The 13,298-nt window shown below is 43.7% G+C and overlaps 1 protein-coding gene across 2 annotated transcripts in view; it reads left to right on the top strand.

Annotated features, from left to right (window-relative positions):
- LRIG2 (leucine rich repeats and immunoglobulin like domains 2) overlaps positions 1 to 13,037 on the top strand; it is a 42,970-nt gene extending 29,933 nt beyond the window's left edge. For both annotated transcript variants that reach the window (XM_073320426.2, XM_073320427.2), the window contains exons 15-18: positions 531 to 980; positions 6,437 to 6,586; positions 10,843 to 11,127; positions 11,836 to 13,037. In XM_073320426.2, the coding sequence (XP_073176527.1) occupies positions 531 to 980; positions 6,437 to 6,586; positions 10,843 to 11,127; positions 11,836 to 12,068 (1,118 nt within the window). In that variant the 3' untranslated portion in view covers positions 12,069 to 13,037. The remainder of the gene's footprint in view (positions 1 to 530; positions 981 to 6,436; positions 6,587 to 10,842; positions 11,128 to 11,835) is intronic.
- The last annotated feature ends 261 nt before the right edge of the window (positions 13,038 to 13,298 follow it).

Here is a 13,298-nt window from a genome sequence, read left to right as displayed (position 1 = left end):
GGAAGAGAGAATTATGGGAACGCTTCTTGATTAGGTTGATTTTATAGATTTGATAATTCCAGCTTTAACTCAGGGAGCTGAACTTAATCACAGGCGACCTGGACTATGCTGAGCTGGTATAGGAAGGAAATACCACCAGAAGGGCTGTTTTTGGTGTGGTGTTTTTGTTTTTTTTGAAGATCCTCTACCCTTTTTTTTACATTAAGGTCATATATAAACTATAGAAATGGAAAAGACTTCATATCACCCCATACAGTCTTACCTTTGGTGTATTCAGCAAGGCTCTGTCCAGATCAGTTCTAGTGAGTCCACCATTCATGGAAGTGTCTTCCATCACATCAGATCTGTCACAGTATTTCCTGGCCACTGTTCTCCTTTGCCCATCTCTATTTTCAAACTGTGGGATTGGATTCTAAATATCATTTGATACACATAGGAAGGCTGCAATTGAAATTCTGTGCAATTATCTTTTTAATTATATTTGACTTTACAATATTAAAATAACTTTTCTTCCTTTCCACCATATCCAGAAACTCCTTCATTTGTTAGGCCTCTAGAAGACAGGACAGTAACCCGAGGAGAAACGGCCGTGTTGCAATGTATAGCTGGTGGCAGTCCAGCCCCTCGCCTGAACTGGACTAAAGATGATGGGCCTCTGACAGTAACAGAACGACACTTCTTTGCTGCTGCCAATCAACTCCTTATCATTGTGGATGCTGGGTTAGAGGATGCTGGGAAATATACATGCACTATGTCCAACACACTTGGCACAGAGCGTGGCCATATTTACCTAAATGTTCTATCTTCCCCAAATTGTGATTCCTCCCAGAGTGGTATCTTGCATGAGGAAGATGGCTGGACGACAGTTGGCATTGTGATTATTGTTGTAGTCTGCTGCGTTGTGGGCACCTCTCTAGTATGGGTTATAGTTATATATCACATGCGAAGGAAAAGTGAAGACTACAGCATCACTAACACAGGTAGGTAAAATACAGGGCCAGCTTTCTTAAAAAGGGAAGGAGGATGATCCTGGGAACTACAGGCCAGTCAGCCTCACCTCAGTCCCCAGAAAAATCATGGAGCAGGTCCTCAAGGAATCAATCCTGAAGCACTTACACGAGAGGAAAGTGATCAGGAACAGTCAGCATGGATACACCAAGGGAAGGTCATGCCTGACTAATCTAATTGCCTTCTATGATGAGATTACTGCTTCTGTGGATGAAGGGAAAGCAGTGGATGTATTGTTCCTTGACTTTAGCAAAGCTTTTGACACTGTCTCCCACAGTATTCTTGTCAGCAAGTTAAAGAGGTATGGGCTGGATGAATGCACTATACAGTGGGTAGAAAGTTGGCTGGATTGTCGGGCTCAACGGGTAGTGATCAATGGCTCCATGTCTAGTTGGCAGCCGGTATCAAGTGGAGTGCCCAAAGGGTTGGTCCTGGGGCCAGTTTTGTTCAATATCTTCATAAATGATCTGGAGGATGGTGTGGATTGCACTCTCAGCAAGTTTGCGGATGATACTAAACTAGGAGGAGTGGTAGATACGCTGGAGGGCAGGGATAGGATACAGAGGGACCTAGACAAATTGGAGGATTGGGCCAAAAGAAATTTGATGAGGTTCAACAAGGATAAGTGCAGGGTGCTGCACTTAGGACGGAAGAACCCAATGCACCGCTACAGACTAGGGACCGAATGGCTAGGCAGCAGTTCTGCGGAAAAGAACCTAGGGGTGACAGTGGACGAGAAGCTGGATATGAGTCAACAGTGCGCCCTTGTTGCCAAGAAGGCCAGTGGCATTTTTGGGATGTATAAGTAGGGGCATAGCCAGCAGATCGAGGGACGTGATCGTTCCCCTCTATTTGACATTGGTGAGGCCTCATCTGGAGTACTGTGTCCAGTTTTGGGCCCCGCGCTACAAGAAGGATGTGGATAAGTTGGAAAGAGTCCAGCGAAGGGCAACAAAAATGATTAGGGGTCTGGAACACATGACTTATGAGGAGAGGCTGAGGGAACTGGGATTGTTAGGTTGCAGAAGAAAAGAATGAGGGGGGATTTGATAGCTGCTTTCAACTACCTGAGAGGTGGTTCCAAAGAGGATGGTTCTAGGCTATTCTCAGTGGTGGAAGAGGACAGGACAAGGAGTAATGGTCTCAAGTTGCAGTGGGGGAGGTTTAGATTGGATATTAGGAAAAACTTTACCACTAAGAGGGTGGTGAAACACTGGAATGCGTTACCTAGGGAGGTGGTAGAATCTCCTTCCTTAGAAGTTTTTAAGGTCAGGCTTGACAAAGCCCTGGCTGGGATGATTTAATTGGGGATTGGTCCTGCTTTGAGCAGGGGGTTGGACTAGATGACCTCCTGAGGTCCCTTCCAACCCTGATATTCTATGATTCTACTTCTGTTGTGTTTTAACCTATGACTAACTGAAATAATTTCTTAAAGTAAGAGACCTAATGGAGGGGAAAGCCTTTGTTTGTCACAGCAGAATGCCTCCTGGTTTACGTACAGGGTCAACTGGATATATGCAGGGTTTCGAGTCTGTCTGTCAAATGTGCATTCTTTAACATTAAACACGTTTTACCTTGTCAATCGTGGTGCACTTCTGAAATGAGGGAAACAAATGAAGTTCACAAAGTTGAGAGTAAATAAGAATTTGAAATTTATGTCTGAGTGAGAATACTTGCAAGGCTTCGAGTAAGATTTTGATTGGTTCTGCTAGCTTTTTTGGTAAGTCTCTCTTAGCCAGGTATGTGGATTTTTAATCTCAAGAGAAAGGGGATGACACATGAATGAAATCCTTTTCTCAGTATTCAGAGTAACAGCCATGTTAGTCTGTATTCGTAAAAAGAAGAGGAGGACTTGTGGCACCTTAAAGACTAACCAATTTATTTGAGCATAAGCTTTCGTGAGCTACAGCTCACTTCATCGGATGCATACTGTGGAAAATACAGAAGATGTTTTTATACACGCAAACCATGAAAAAATGGGTGTTTATCACTACAAAATGTTTTCTATCCCCCCACCCTACTCTCCTGCTGGTAATATTTAATTGATTTAATTGGGGATTGGTCCTGCTTTGAGCAGGGGGTTGGACTAGATAACCTCCTGAGGTCCCTTCCAACCCTGATATTCTATGAATAGCTTATCTAAAGTGATCACTCTCCTTACAATGTGTATGATAATCAAGGTGGGCCATTTCCAGCACAAATCCAGGGTTTAACAAGAACGTCTGAGGAACGGGGGGGGAGGAATAAACAAGGGGAAATAAGTTACTTTTTATAATAACTCAACCATTCCCAGTCTCCATTCAAGCCTAAGTTAATTGTATCCAGTTTGCAAATTAATTCCAATTCAGCAGTCTCTCACTGGAGTCTGTTTTCGAAGTTTTTTGTTGAAGGATAGTCACTTTGAGATCAGAAATCGAGTGACCAGAGAGATTGAAGTGTTCTCCGACTGGTTTTTGAATGTTATAATTCTTGACATCTGATTTGTGTCCATTTATTCTTTTACGTAGAGACTATCCAGTTTGACCAATGTACATGGCAGAGGGGCATTGCTGGCACATGATGGCATATATCACATTGGTGGATGTGCAGGTGAACGAGCCTTTGATAGTGTGGCTGATGTTATTAGGCCCTGTGATGGTGTCCCCTGAATAGATATGTGGGCACAGTTGGCAACGGGCTTTGTTGCAAGGATAGATTCCTAGGTTAGTGGTTCTGTTGTGTGGTATGTGGTTGCTGGTGAGTATTCGCTTCAGGTTGGGGGGCTGTCTGTAGGCAAGGACTGGCCTGTCTCCCAAGATTTGTGAGAGTGTTGGGTCATCCTTCAGGATAGGTTGTAGATCCCTGATAATGCGTTGGAGGGGTTTTAGTTGGGGGCTGAAGGTGACGGCTAGTGGCGTTCTGTTATTTTCTTTGTTAGGCCTGTCCTGTAGTAGGTAGCTTTTGGGAACTCTTCTGGTTCTATCAATCTGTTTCTTCACTTCCACAGGTGGGTATTGTAGTTGTAAGAATGCTTGATAGAGATCTTGTAGGTGCTTGTCTCTGTCTGAGGGCTTGGAGCAAATGCAGTTGTATCGCAGAGCTTGGCTGTAGACAATGGATCATGTAGTGTGGTCAGGGTGAAAGCTGGAGGCATGTAGGTAGGAATAGCGGTCAGTAGGTTTCCGGTATAGGGTGGTGTTTGTGACCATCGTTTATTAGCGCTGTAGTGTCCAGGAAGTGGATCTCTTGTGTGGACTGGACCAGGCTGAGGTTGATGGTGGGATGGAAATTGTTGAAATCATGGTGGAATTCCTCAAGGGCTTCTTTTCATGGGTCCAGATGATGATGTCATCAATATAGCGCAAGTAGAGTAGGGGCGTTAGGGGACGAAAGCTGAGGAAGCGTTGTTCTAAGTCAGCCATAAAAATGTTGGCATACCGTGGGGCCATGCGGGTACCCATAGCAATGCCGCTGATCTGAAGGTATACATTGTCCCCAAATGTAAAATAGTTATGGGTAAGGACAAAGTCACAAAGTTCAGCCACCAGGTTAGCTGTGACATTATTGGGGATAGTGTTCTTGACGGCTTGTAGTCCATCTTTATGTGGAATGTTGGTGTAGAGGGCTTCTACATCCATAGTGGCCAGGATGGTGTCATCAGGAAGATCACCGATGGATTTTAGTTTCCTCAGGAAGTCAGTGGTGTCTCGAAGGTAGCTGGGAGTGCTGGTAGCGTAGGGCCTGAGGAGGGAGTCTACATAGCCAGACAATCCTGCTGTCAGGGTGCCAATGCCTGAGGTGATGGGGCGCCCAGGATTTCCAGGTTTATGGATCTTGGGTAGTAGATAGAATATCCCAGGTCGGGGTTCCAGGGGTGTGTCTGTGTGGATTTGATCTTGTGCTTTTTCAGGTTTCAGGAAGTTTCTTGAGCAAATGCTGTAGTTTCTTTTGGTAACTCTCAGTGGGATCAGAGGGTAATGGCTTGTAGAAACTCGTGTTGGAGAGCTGCCTAGCAGCCTCTTGTTCATATTCTGACCTATTCATGATGACAACAGCACCTCCTTTGTCAGCCTTTTTGATTATGATGTCAGAATTGTTTCTGAGGCTGTGGATGGCATTGTGTTCTGCACGGCTGAGGTTGTGGGGCAAGTGATGCTGCTTTTCCACAATTTCAGCCCTTGCACGTCGGCGGAAGCACTCTATGTAGAAGTCCAGTCTGCTGTTTTCACCTTCAGGAGGAGTCCACATAGAATCCTTCTTTTTGTTGTGTTGGTAGGGAGGTCTCTGTGGATTAGTATGTTGTTCAGAGGTGTGTTGGAAATTTTCCTTGAGTCAGAGACGTCGAAAATAGGATTCTAGGTCACCACAGAACTTTTTCATGTTCGTGGGGGTGGAGGGGCAGAAGGAGAGGCCCCGAGATAGGAGAGCTGCTTCTGCTGGGCTAAGATTATAGTTGGATAGGTTAACAATATTGCTGGGTGGCTTGAGGGAGCCATTGCTGTGGCCCCTTGTGGCATGTAGTAGTTTAGAAAGTTTAGTGTCCTTTTTCTTTTGTAGAGAAGCAAAGTGTGTGGTGTAAATGGCTTGTCTATTTTTAGTAAAGTCCAGCCACGAGGAAGTTTGTGTGGAAGGTTGGTTTTTTTAGAGATTATCCATTTATGAGAGCTCATTCTTTATCTTTCCCTGTTTGCTGTAGAGGATGTTGATCAGGTGGTTCCGCAGTTTCTTTGAGAGTGTGTGGCACAAGCTGTCAGCATAGTCTGTGTGGTGTGTAGATTGTAATGGATTTTTTACTTTCAGTCCTTTTGGTACGATGTCCATCTGTTTGCATTTGGAAAGGAAGATGATGTCTGTCTGTATCTGTACGAGTTTTTTCATGCAGTTAATAGATTTCTACTCCATACGGCTAAATGCAGTGCCTTGCATAATGACAGGTTTCAGAGTAACAGCCGTGTTAGTCTGTATTCGCAAAAAGAAAAGGAGTACTTGTGGCACCTTAGAGACTAACCATCACTTTAGATAAGCTATTACCAACAGGAGAGTGGGTTTGTTTTGGGGTGGGGGGGGAGAAAACCTGGATTTGTGCTGGAAATGGCCCACCTTGATTATCATACACATTGTAAGGAGAGTGATCACTTTAGATAACCTATTACCAGCAGGAGAGTAGGGTGGGGGGATAGAAAACGTAGGGTGGGGGGATAGGGTGGGGGGATAGAAACACCCATTTTTTCATGGTTTGTGTGTATAAAAACATCTTCTGTATTTTCCACAGTATGCATCCGATGAAATGAGCTTTAGCTCACGAAAGCTCATGCTCAAATAAATTGGTTAGTCTCTAAGGTGCTACAAGTCCTCCTTTTCTTTTTTCTCAGTATGTTTGCATTAGTTTGCTGAATAGCATCACTTACTGTTGAGGTAGTCAATGTTAATCTCTGTCTCTCTCTTTCAGAGGAGATGAATTTACCTGCAGATATTCCCAGTTATTTATCCTCCCAAGGAACTCTTTCTGAACCTCAGGAAGGCTACAGCAACTCAGAGGCAGGAAGCCATCAACAGCTTATGCCTCCTGCAAATGGCTATGTGCACAAGGGAACAGATGGTAAGTATGCCCCTTTGCATCGCAGCATTACACAAAGCAGGGTAATAGGTAATGGCATTAGCATTGAAGGTTAAATGTTTTAGAAGACTCTAGAAATTTTAGAATTTTCTATACTCTAAATTTAAAAACCCTACCTCTTAGAGTGCTGGTCCATGTGTGTGTATATATATATTCCACTTTTGGGGGTGCTTGCTCCCCACATTCTCAAGATCAGAATCTGTCACATTCTCAAGATCAGAATTCACTGGGACTGTGTCTGTGTCTGGATGCCCTCCTGGCTCCCTGAGGCACAAAGGGTGGAGAAGCCCATGGCTGCGGAACAGGACTGAGAGCAATGTTCCTGTCCCTTGCAATCATACAAATTGCATGGGTTGTACATGGTTATCTATGCAGGGTAGATCAGAGAGTGATTCGCTTTGGGTAGTCATGTATTAGGGTTCTATTCCGGATAGCTTTTCTGGGTACTGGGCTTCAGCCCTTATGGCTGAGCAAAAATCTTTGATGTTCATGTATTGTCCTTCATGTAAGTATGCTGTATCCCTTGGGAGGCATAGTGTTGATAAATGCTCCATTTGTTGGTATCTTTTTTTAAAAGAACCCATTAGGCAAGGGAAGCTTGCCTAAAACTTATCTTCTAGACAAGTTAGTGAGATCAGCTTCTGAGCAGAGTAAACAATATCCACCCAGATCTGAACAGTCCTCCACCAGAAGTACTCAGTTGACTGTGAATGTTATGGCTGCCTCTAGAGCCCCAGCTTCTGAGAAGGACTCCTCTACTGCTTCCACTTCTATATAGTCTTCATTTGCTGAAAGCAATAGGATGCAGTCATCCTCTCTCTGGAGAAGAACAGGCTTTCTGTCTGAGAACCTGTCAGAGGCATGATTACTGCAACTTTCCTCTCACAAGGGTAGCACAGGACCCAAGTTGGGTTCCTCTGCACGCTGTTCTTCATATACCAGTACTGGCCAAAGAGCACCCTCAAGCAGTTTTTATCCGTCTCTCTCTGCAACACTGCTTGTTGAGCACTCCATACTGACACCAAGGCTTTCTGCTCCAGCACCAGCTACTTTGGTATAGATTCTGTTAGCACAAATGTTCTGTCCCATCCACCTCACAGTTGCTGTTTATGGTACTGATGGTTTCGATGCTGAGATACACAGCACCAGATCTAGTAGCATCTGTCTTCTGAGTCACCATTATCATAACAGTAAACATTCCCCTAGCTATATTAATCACTGTTGTTTCTTCGGCACAAGGTGTGTGTTGGGTACCGACAAAAGATTTTTCCCAGACCTACTAAGGCTTTTGATACAGTCCCATATGACATATCATAAAAACAAATTAGGGAAATATGGTCTAGATGAAATTACTGATAAGGTGGGTGCACAACTGGTTGAAAGACTATACTCAGAGTAGTTGTCAGTGGTTCGCTGTCAAACTGGGAGGGCATATCTAGTATGGTCCTGCAGAGGTCAGTCCTGGGTCTAGTACTAAACAATATCTCCATTAATGACTTGGATAATGAAATGGAGAATGTGCTTATAAAATTTTCAGATGACTCCAAGCTGCCTGGGGTTGCAAGCAGTTTAGAGGACAGGATTAGAATTCAAAACAACCTTGACAAATTGGTCTGAATTCAACAAGATGAAATTCAATAAAGGCAAATGGAAAGTACTACGTTTAGGAAGGAAAAATCAAATGTACAATTACAAAATGGGGAAAAACTAGCTAGGTGGCAGTACTGCTAAAAGGGATCTGGGGGTTACAGCGGATCGCAAATGGAATCAGTTAACAATGTGATGCAGTTGCGAAAAAGGCTAATATTATCTTGCGGTGTATTACCAGGATGTTGCATGGAAGACACGGAAGGTAACTGTCCCACTCTCCTCAGGACTGGTGAGGTCTCAGCTGGAGTACTGTGTCCAAGCGTGGCCCCACACTTGAGGAAAGATGTGGACAAATTGGAGAGAGTTCAGGTTTTCTAAACCTTTTGTTGCTATCCTCTGATCTATGAGGAAAGTTTTAATAAAAAAAAACAAAACCCAAAACTGGGCATGTTTAGTCCTGAGAAAAGACTGAAGGGAGCCTAGTAACAGTCTTCAAATATGTTAAGGGCTGTTACAAAGAGGATGGTGATCAATTATTCTCTATATCCATTGAAGGTAAGACCAGAAATAATGGGCTTAATCTGTAGCAGGGGAGATTTAGGTTAGATATTAGGAGAAACTTTCTAGCTATAAAGATAATTACAATCTGGAACAGGCTTCCAATGGAGCTTGTGGATTCCCCATTACTGGAAATTTTTAAGAGCAGGTTTTGCAAACATCTGTCAGGATGTCTAGGTTTACTTGGTCCTGCCCCAGCGCAAGGGACTGGACTTGACTTCTTAAGGTCCCTTCCTTTATTCCTATGATTCTGTGACACCTACTACATCAGCTCCACCAATGGAAGAGGAATATTCCTCTCATCTCCATAGTGGGGGCGGTTCAGCTATTTACTCCAAGGCTTCTTTCTAAGATCCTTATATAGAGAATCCAGGACTTGTGGTTACTGTGATAAATACAAGGTATCTACAGAGACATCCCTCCTGCTACACTCTGCTGTGATTCCCAATTCATTTTGTGTATAGCCCTCATTCATGGCTATACTGGGCACCGAGGGATTTCCATCATGACAAGAAATATCACTCCTAGGCTCCCTCTAAGCCTAGATCTCCCTCTCTGATAGGGTCCAGGAGGGTCCAACAGCATCAGCCTGCAGGTGTCAATTAGTGACTCTCAACAATTGCAAGTCTCTGAAGTTCATCAGTCAGCTGAACTTGCCCCTGCTGCCATTTCATTGTCCCATCATGCTGTTGTCCCATCTGTTCCATCACACCCTGATGACTACAATGCTTTTTTTAGATTCCAAGGCCAGAAGAGGCCATTGCGATCATCTGGTCTGACCTCTTGTATAACCCAGGCCCTAGAACTTCCTTGAAACCATTCCTAGAGCAGATCTTTTAGAATAGGATTCAATCTTAATTTTAAAAATTTGACTTCCTTCATCAGATGGCAGAGACATTAGAGATTCTAACTGATATAGGGCAGGAGATATCCCACAAATTTAAGCGTCTTGTACACCTCCGTGCCAGCTATGCCATAAACAAGGGACAGTTAGCAGCTGCGCAGCTCCTGAGGCAGATACCCGCATCGCTTTCCCCCAGCATCCAAAGAGGCAGACAGAAGGTCCCAGGTACCATCTTTGGCATTCTAGTATTTTTACATTCATCCTACACCAGGGTCCCTTGTTTTCACTGCTCCTCAGGAGAGGACAGAACAGAAGAGCTGCAAGGCAACACCTAAAGGAGCTCAAATGCCTGGATCTCCTCTGAACCAAGAGCTACTCTGCCCTCTGTCAGCCTCCACTTTAGGATTGCCAATTACCAGGCACTCCTTGCCAAGTCTGAGTCTATAAAATGGCATGAAGTGTCAAACTTCACAGGACTAGCACAGGAGGCTAGATAGGAATTAAGATCACCACTAGTGGAATACGTATGGACAAGCACTCAAAGAAAAAGCAGTTACTTTACAGTAACTATGGTTCTTCAAGATGTTGTCCATATATGCCTATTCCATGGCCTGTCCTCCAGCCCTGTTACTACAAGACCTGTATTCTGTTTTAGTGAAGGAACTGAGAGATGTTTGGCTCCACTCCACCTGTCATGCTCTCAGATTTTGGGGGGTGGGGCGCAAAGGGCACTCAGGATGCAGGTGTGACCCCAACAAAACCTGGCTAAAAGCTTCTGATCTGGAGAACATGGGTAGCATGCGCGTCAAGAATGGGAAATAGACACAAGTACTTGAAGAACCACAGTAATTATAGGGTAAGGAACTGTTTTAATACAAATGTGATTAGGAAGACATGCATGTTAGTTAGATAGTGGAACCCCTTTGCTCTTAGAACTTACAAGGCAATATGAGGTTGCTTTACACCACATTAAGCTTCTGTTCTCCCAGGCAAGTTCTGAGTTACAAGGCTACATGAATTTGGGTAGCTATGCATGTGAACATGGCATATTTCTCCTGCAGCTTATTTTTCAAAAGAAGCAAGCATGCTTTGTGGAGTTCAGTACCAATCCTATGTCAGTGTTTTTCTCACTATGACACGGTGATATTGCATGATCATACCTATCTATAAAAGCAACTGTAGAGACCAGGCATCCCTACTCTTTTTTTAAACAAAGAATATTTTTTGTTTTCCCCCATTGTGTCAGGTGGCACAGGGCCATTAGTGATCTGCTCAGATTGTTATGACAATGCAAACATCTACTCCAGGACCCGTGAATACTGTCCTTATGCATACATCACAGAAGAGGACTCACTGGATCATACATTGTCCAGTCTCATGGTACAAGTGCCCAAGGAGACCTATCCATCTCTCACACAACATGAAGCCAGCACTCTGGATCGTCTTCTAGTAGACAGAGAAATGTCTGCCTTTCTTACCCATCATGACAGAATAAATGAGAAGAAACTCTCAGCCCAGCAGACAAATAATGGTAAGTTCATGACTCATCCTCTTCTTCCAGTCCAACGGCACAAGCCAGATACTGGCCTGCCTGTTACCTTATATATTGGTAGTGGACTAATCCAATTTTTCTGGTCAAGTTGTTGTGTGTGGGGTAGTTAATCTAATCACTGAACACTTCCTCTCCAGACTGCACTTTGAATGAAGAGAAATCTGAAGCTTTGCACCAAATGTTCAAATGCTCCTGGTTACTCCCTGTTTATAAAAGCAGCATCTTTGAACCTATAATTCCTCTCTTTAAAGTTCATGAGACTTAATGTCTTGTGCATATATAATATTATCAAGTATATTTCTCTGCCAACATTGTCTTTGCTTTAGAGTCATACAGATATCCCTCAGGAAATCCAAATAGCACTTTTATGTGTTTACTGAATAGAATTCCTAATGTTTCAAAGCACCTGAGGAAAAAAATACATTGTCGATTTTAATAGAATCAAGGTTTTTTGTGACTCTTCCAGAGAACCTTTGGAGAAACTTGCAGACATGTTGTAGCTGGTTATAGTAACAGATTGCTACAGTGGGAAGGCTTCCAGTAAAATGTGCCCTCAAAGCTAAATAGAAAATAATCTTGTTAAGAATGTCATATTGCCAAATCACATGGAGATTAAAGAATCCTTGTTTAGAATTCTGGTGCATTTATCATGAACTCAAATGCCTACCCATTTTTCTTCTCTCTCAGAACCTTTTCAGCTACCCTTGTGGGGACTAAACAGAGACGTAGGGTTGTCGCGCACACGCTTCCCACAGCAGCAGTCAGTCCATGAGGAGGCCCCTCAAGCTCTCCGAAGTGAGGGAGCCATTGACGGTGACCGAGAACAGGCTGTTTCACCCAGACCTTGCCACAGGTTACGTGAACATAACTTTGATTTTAACAGGACTCAGAACATTCAGGAATTTGGTGAAGCCACATAAACAGCAAAGTGAAGCTTTGGAAGCAAATTCAGGTCAACTGACTTTGTATTTTCTACCTCAGGATTAACCCCTTGCCCAAAGATGCTGTATACACATCTACAATTATAAGCTGAGTGGACCAAGACAGACTCTCTCAGCTAGGAGTGGGAGGATGGCACAAACTTTTGTCTCTTGGATTTACTTGTGTTGGAAAGATGGGGATCCACAGCATTATATTATGGTTGGACAATTTTGGTGAATGAAGTGAACTCCACTACAAGAGTATTGGAAGGCATGAGCATTCTGATGTCCTATCAACACAGGCTGTCTCTGTCTTGAAAATTCTATCCAGAAGGTTTAGCTGTTTCATGCTCCCCATAGAATTCTCCAGTAATTGCAAACGTACAGCTCTTGGCCAGCTTTCTCTTCCTTTAGTCTGCTAGCAGGAGTTGCATCATTGTCAGACGGGTAACTTTGGAGGGTTGTTTTTTCTCCTATGAGTAAAGTAGTGCTCCTATGAGTAAAGTTCAGGGGTTCTCAAACTTCATTGTACCATGACCACCTTCTGACAACAAATTACTACAGGACCCCAGGAGGGGGGACCGAAACTGAGCCCACTGAAGCCCTGCTACCCAGAGGGGGGGCAAAACCCAACTGCCCCAGGCCGGGGGGCCAAACCCAAAGCCTGAGGGCTTTGCCACAGGCAGGAGGCCTGTAACCTTAATCCCACTGCCCAGGAATGAAGCCCTTGGGCTTTGGCCCTGGGCCCCAGCAAGTCTCATTAAAATGGGGTCGTGACCCACAGTTTGAGAACTGCTGCTCTAGTTGTAAATAAATTTGCATTTATAAATATTTTGTATACACGACACACATAAATGTGTTGGCTGTAATGTAAATATTTTTTATTATGCCAAAAATACTGTAACATCCTGTTGTAATCTTGAGAACTGGCTATCAAACCATAAAGATTTGTTCTGATTTGGTTTTGTGGATCTGAAAGCTTGTTTCTTCAGGGATAGATCTATCCTTTCATGTTGGGAAGAAGTGGATGTGTAGGCATGTCAGTGAAATTGTGACCCTAGTGAATAGCATTCATTTACATACAGCTGTGTATGCCTCTGGCTTGACAGTATACATGTAAACTGCTCCCTCTTCGTTACATGGTCAGGATTCTTGGGCCCCAAGTGTGACCCACTTACATCTGTTTGAAAAGTTCTGTAATTCTTTGTATGAAACACTACTTCCATTTTC

The sequence above is a fragment of the Lepidochelys kempii genome, chromosome 21, assembly GCF_965140285.1.
Source record: "Lepidochelys kempii isolate rLepKem1 chromosome 21, rLepKem1.hap1, whole genome shotgun sequence".
NCBI lineage: Eukaryota > Metazoa > Chordata > Testudines > Cheloniidae > Lepidochelys > Lepidochelys kempii.
The sequence above is the reverse complement of the archived record's forward strand: the minus strand, read 5'-3'. Positions and strand labels throughout refer to the sequence as shown.